The sequence below is a fragment of the Cervus elaphus genome, chromosome 19 (genome assembly GCF_910594005.1).
Source record: "Cervus elaphus chromosome 19, mCerEla1.1, whole genome shotgun sequence".
Taxonomy (NCBI): domain Eukaryota; kingdom Metazoa; phylum Chordata; class Mammalia; order Artiodactyla; family Cervidae; genus Cervus; species Cervus elaphus.
Window position 1 is genome coordinate 75,160,935 of NC_057833.1, and position 6,455 is coordinate 75,167,389.

Below are 6,455 nucleotides of genomic sequence, written 5' to 3' on the forward strand. Positions count from 1 at the left end.
GTCAGACATGACTGAAGTGACTTAGCACGCATACAGGCTTTGCTGAAATGAACTTGTCACTTTTACACTCATCCGAGGCTGTTCATTTTACCCTGTCAGCCTCATCTCCATGGAGATCCATCCCTTCCCCAAGACAGAGACAAGGAGATACAGACCAGGGACCAGGAGCCCTGGAGGGGGGTCTCCTGCCATCCTCCTGTTCCTGGAGAAGGGGTCTGCTCTGTCTGCAGCTGGCTCATTTTCCCTGGTAGCCTTGGACCCAGGACTTAAAAATTCCTGTGGTGTTAGCTACATGCTCTATCAGGAGAAATCCCTAACTTCTCCCTTCCTGGGTGGAACCCTGTCAGTGCCCAGCGCCACACGTGCAAGTGTGCTATCTTCCACGTCGGCATCCTGGCATGACCTGGCTCCCTGCCTGGGGCAGGGGGGTAGCCTGGCTGTGCTTGCGGAGAGTCGGTGCCCTGCTCTGTCACCCTTATCCCCCACCCCCTGCTGGCCAAGCTATCGCAACTCGTTTTCCTAACAAAGGGCTCAAATCGTTGGTGCCCCAGGCAGGCAGACAGGTTATCTTGCTTGCTGAGCAAACAGAGAGACGCTTATAAACACCCCTGGCAGCGGGGAGTGTGCGCTCTTCTGGTGGCCCTGGGGTGCGGAGGAACGTAGACATGGGACCCCGAGGCATCCGGCTCCTCGCTGCGCTTCTCCTGCTGGGTGTGTGCGCCCTGGCAGGGGCCCAGAAACCAGGTAAGCGGAGGTTCAGGTCCCTGAGGGGAAGAGGAGCATCCGAGCCAGCGAGCCTGGGAGCCTTCTAGAACCCAGAGGGTGGGGGTGGCGGGGTGTGAGGTCCTTGCCTCCTGCCTCCTGGGGAGGGGGGGCGGGTCTTCATTTGTATTAGTTTCCCTGGAAGAGAAAAGGTGGATGATGGGGAAGCAGGTGGGAAGGTGTCCTAGGACTAGGGATGCCGGCCATGCAGCCGGCTCCTACATTCATCCACCCGCTTCCCACCATTCAGGGAGGACAGTGGGGGAGGAGGGTGAAATGTCCCAGGAAGACCCCCTTCGGGGTCAGTCAGAACAGCCTTGGGTGCGAGTGGGCCAGCTCGTGGAGGGGCTGGATGGGAGTCCCACCCAGGTCTCCCAGGGGCTCCCACTTGCTCACTTTCATCCTGACCTTGGCTTGAGTCCATCTGTTCATGCTCTTGCCAGAAGGATTTATTTTTAAACTAATAAAACACTTTCAGCCAAGCCCTGTCAGTTCCTCTGAAGGACGCCGTGTGGTTCAAACATGAGCGAGATAAGACGGCCTTTACAGGGCAGGAGCGGAGCTGATGGAGCATCCTGGATGCGCTGGCGGGCGGGGGCGCATATGGGGGCTGGCTGACCTGGGCTTCTCTGCAGATGCCTGCCAGTGCTCGCGCCGGGAACCCAAGAATAGGGTGAACTGCGGCTTCCCAGGCATCAGCGGTGATGAGTGCTTCTCCAGAGGATGCTGCTTCGACTCCAGCGTCGTCGGGGTCCCCTGGTGTTTCAATCCCCTCCCGAAGCAAGGTAACGGGCAAGGTCCCCTCCTGAGCCCTGGCCAGCAGCCCAGGACCCGGCTTCCCCAGGCTCCCTAACCCCCCAGGCCAGCCCAAAGGGAAGAGAAAACGCTCTCTGCCCGCTGTGTCCACATTAGATCCCGAGGGTGAGCCCTTGTCCTTTTAGGGAGACTTCAGGGGATCTGGCTGCTTGGCTGTATTTGAAGGGAGAGCAAGTCTCAGGACCTGCTTGGTCAGGCTGTGGCTCCTGAACCAGCTTCTAAGGGACATGAAGGCATTAAAATCAGGATGTTATTAACATAACTGTGAACAGATCCCAAATGTTAAGAAATTAAGTTAAGGCTTCTATAGTCACCTTTTGAGAGTGAGTTTTGTATCTGTGCATATTATCAACTTAAAAAGTCACCTGTTTCAAGGCAGGCACACAAAGAGTTCTGTCTGCAAAGCAGACCCATTTGTGTGGAACTCAGTGCCCTGGGTCCCGTCCACACCCCTCAAGGAAGCTGGTCGGAGGCTCCCGGGCTCTGGGGGAAACGGAACTGACGGCAGGTAGTTGGTTTGTCTATCGCCAGGGCTCATCCAGTAGTGGAAGGATCCTTGGGTGTCAGTTCTCTGTGTATTAGTCACTCAGTCATGTCCAACTCTTTGCAACCCCATGGACTGTAGCCCACCAGGCTCCTCTGTCCTTGAGATCCTTCAGGCAAGAATACTGGAATGGGTTGCCATTCCCTTCTCCAGGGGATCTTCCTGGCCCAGGGATCAATCTCAAGTCTCCTGGATTGCAGGCAGATTCTTTACCACTTAGCCACCAGGGAAGCCACTCAATTCTTGGTCAAATGCTTTATAACTTTAAAGGGTCCTTCCAGGATGTAGTGTGGGCAACTCCATTTTATAGAGCCATGTCAAGTCCAGGGAGGTGAAGCAACTTTCCCTCTGACTTTGGGCATCAGGAAGAAGGGGTGGCCACCCGCCGGTGCCACATTTAGTCCAGGGGTGACAGTCCCAGGAGCCCCTGGTGCTATCCCGAACCTGTGAGACCAAGGTGCTCCCCTAGCAGGATGGGATGGATGTGTCTGGCTAACCAACCAGCCTAACCGCATCCCCTTGTTGTCCCCAAACCTGGCGTGCCCTGCAGAATTGGAGGAGTGTGTCATGGAGGTCTCGGCCCGCAAGGACTGCGGCTACCCCGGCATCAGTCCTGAGGAGTGTGAGTCCCGGAAGTGCTGCTTCTCCGACACCATCCGCCACGTGCCCTGGTGCTTCTTCCCCATCTCCACGGAAGGTAACATCGGGTCCCCAGACACAGACAATCCTCAGGGGCAGTGGGAGCCGGGGTAGGGGAGGTCCTCGGCTGGCCAGGATGCCCGATGCCAGGCCCCCAGACCCCAGGGGTGGCCAGTTCAGGAAAAACTGTACTCCTGTGGGAGCTCGCCGTTATTGTGAACCACCTCAGAAGTCAGTTCAAGAATGTTCTCAACAATGACAGCTTTTTTAAAAAAATAAATAAACCAAGCCCTTGGGTCTTCCCACTGTGCCTTTTGCGATGGTTGTATAAAGCATCTCACCCTCAGCCGTGGCCCCAGGTCCCAGCACAGTTGGCTGATGTCACTATTTTGGGTGCTTCCGAATGCCCTGCCCCACACTGGGCACCGTGGGTAGGACCCAGAGCAAGGCAGTTGTGGTCTCTTCTCTTGCGGACTCTGATGCTCTCTCCCGTGAGCACGGGTGACAGGTCCTGCCCCAATGCCAGTCCCGGGGGGGCCGTCTCCTTCCTGCTACCCCCTTAGTTACAGCACTTCCCTGACCCTGAGTTTGACAAGGATAGACCAGATGTTTCCAAAAGATGGGAAGAATGCATCAATCCTTTAAGGAAATCGGGATGTTCCAAAGAGCATGGCTTTTTCTTTAAGAAGTTTCCAAGTGATTTTTTGAGTGACCTAAGGGTCTACTTGGAAAACTACCAGTTATCTGAGGAGAATGGACCCCCAGAGGGCATCTGGCCCCAGGGGGCTGTGTCCCCGCAGGCAACTTCTTCTCCAGCAGGAATGGCTGGACTGAGCGCTGTAGTCCTGAAAACCCACAGAGCCTCTTAGGCCGGCTTCCAGGCTTCCTGGCGCTCTTACCAACTGTCTTGTGTTTAAATTTCTAGACTGTCATTATTAAGAGGCAGTGGCTTCAGAGAACCCTCCAGGCTCCTTGGATGCTCCGAAACAGAAGAATACTCACCATCTTACTGTTTCAGATTTTACGTTTCCCCAGTTCCTGGGTTTTCGTCATCTGCTTTCTATCCCTTTCAATGGCTTCACATATGATTTCTTCAAATAAAGAAAGTCCTTAAAATCTGCTAAATTCCGTGTTGGCTTCATTGACACAGAGGTGGCCAGAGCTTGTGAGCATGTGTGTTTGAGAGAGAAAGTTATTAAGAGTACATATACGCTTTGTGTGTAACTTTAATATTCTTTTATCTGCTATAAGAGCAAGAATTCTTCTAATAGGTTCAGGCTACTCTGACAGTGAAAAAGTATTGTATGTAAGGAACTTTGGAATCCATGATCCCTTTAAAACTCTCATACTCAATCACTGTATAAAAATTCAAAGACTTTACCCATAGAAACTGGCTTCTCTGGTGGCTCAGTGGTAAAGAATCCACCTGCAATGCAGGGGACACAGGTTCAATCCCTGAGTCGGAAATGGCAACCCACTGCAGTGTTCTTGCCTGGAGAATTCCATGGACAGAGGAGCCTGGCGGGCCACAGTCCATGGGGTCGCAAGAGTCGGACATGACTTAGCAACTAAACCACCACTACCACATCCGTAAACACATGTTAGAAATTACATGCTACTCTTGGAGTAGCATTACAAAATTGCTTTTACAAATGCATCACTGAGTGCTTGCTTTTGAAATTCATGCAATTCACCCTAACATCGCTTCCAAAAGTGAGTGGGGGACTTGGGTTCCTGTGCATTCTCCCCTCGGGCTGGGAGTGAGCGGCCGCAACACTGTGCTGTAATTTGAAAGCTGTTCTAAAGAGGACGTTTGAAACTTTCATCAAGGCTTCTATGCGGCCTTTGGGAAAGTCGTGGCATGAAAGATATTTTGGGCACCTTGATGAAGGGCTCCTGACATTCTTCAGCTCAGGGGTGGGGATGCAACATGGGTGGCCCCAGGCCAGACTCACTCTGGCCTGCCCCTCCTAGCTACCTCCTCCCCCAGCCTGGGCCCACAGTCACCCCAGAAACCCAGGGTCTCCCCTGTGTGACACTGGCTTTGCACAGCAAGGCGGAAATTCTAGAGTGTTTTTTCCAGGTAGAGGCTTGGCTCCACATCCCCTCTCAGGACTCCGATTTTGAGAAAAGGGCCCCGTTTGGCCTTAGGTCACTGTTGCGTCTTTATCTTGCTAAGACGCACACATAAGTCCCATAAAACAATGGCTCTGGCTGGAACGTGGGGTCTGAAACACTCACGACAAGCGGCTCAGTGGTTGTGAATTGATTTGCCACCAGGTGCCATGTCTTCTCAATCTGTCCTCGCGTGCAGTTTATGAGTCAACCTCCCCACCTCCCCACCGCAGAGCCAAGTCAAACCCCACCGTTGACGTATTGGGGAAAAGGTTTGACACATGAATTGTTCGTACCCGCACTCCCGGACCCGGAATTGGGTGTTTCTGTTCCTGGTGCCAGGCCATCTGGGGCTCAGGATCTGGTGGAGCCTCTGTCTCAGGCTCCTGTTCCCGGGCTGGTGCCCGTGTGTTAGTCCCTCAGTCGCGTCTGACTCTTTGCGACCCCATGGACTGTAGCCCACCAGGCTCCTCTGTCCGTGGGATTTCCCAGGCAAGAATACTGGAGTGGGTTGCCATGCCCTCCTCCAGGGGATCTTCCCGACCCAGGGATCGAACCTGGATCTCCAGCATTACAGGCAGATTCTTTACCGTCTGAGCCGCCAGGGAAGCAGGTACAGGCGCCCTGATTCTTTCGCAGGAATCCTCTTCTCACGCCGCACCCGCAACCCCATCTCCTCTCACAGATTCTTTCTGACATACTGCCACCCTCATTTCCCAAAGGACTCCTCATGGCCCTTCTGATAGCTGAGTGCAGATTTTAAGCAATTTCAGTGGCATTCTCTGGGCTTGGGGGTTCTTAGGCCGTTTTAATCTGTGTGACATATATCTATGAATCCTCTTGCTCCAACACCATTGACTACAGAGAACTGCCTGGAATCTCAGTGAGGTTCAGACCAGCCCTCGATCTCCTTCTGTAAGTGGCCCACCGGCCCGGGGGAGGGGGGTACCCTTGTTGTCCCTGGAGCAGCAGCTGGAGACATTCAAGGCTCCCTCATCCTTCACCCCGCCATCAGACAACCAACCTTTCGTTCTCCTCTGTTGTGCCTTCCTCCCTCCCTCTCCCCCTCTGCTCCCTCCAGAGGCACTCACTGCCTGGCTGGGCTCAGCTGGGAGGCTGCTGATGATGCAGAAGGGCGGGCTGCTTGCAGAGGGTCTGGTGGGGGATGGGACTCACTCCCACTGTCCTGGTCTCCGGGCTCTGGGGGTTCATCCAGGTCCTTGGCCGCCTGGTTCAGGGCATGAAGGTGCCTTGAGAGGCGGTCACAGGGGACCAGGGGAGAGGGGGCCAGGCAGGTCCTGGGAGAGGGACAAAAGGAGATGTCACAGAGCTTGTCACAGTGACCTTGGGGAGGCTGTCTTATCACTGAGGTTTTCATGTGTCCTGTTTGTCATTCGTGAGTGATGATTGCTTGTCCCCAGCAAGGTCGTGGTGGGGATTAGAAATAACGTGTGTGAGCTGCCTGGTACAGAGCCGCTCCCAGTAAATGCAGCTCCCCCCAGGACCGTCTGCTCCTCCTGTCCTGACACCTAGCGGGCCCCTCGGTGACCTCAGATCTAACAGTCCTTCCCCCCGCACT

General features: G+C 54.4%; 1 protein-coding gene across 1 annotated transcript; it reads left to right on the top strand.

Annotated features, from left to right (window-relative positions):
* The first annotated feature begins 586 nt into the window (after positions 1–586).
* Positions 587–3,886, top strand: TFF2 (trefoil factor 2). Its single transcript, XM_043874484.1, has 4 exons — positions 587–744; positions 1,398–1,547; positions 2,673–2,819; positions 3,687–3,886. Exons 1-4 carry the CDS (start codon positions 666–668, stop codon positions 3,698–3,700), a joined length of 390 nt encoding a protein of 129 aa, XP_043730419.1. The 5' UTR covers positions 587–665; the 3' UTR covers positions 3,701–3,886.
* Positions 3,887–6,455: the final 2,569 nt, after the last annotated feature.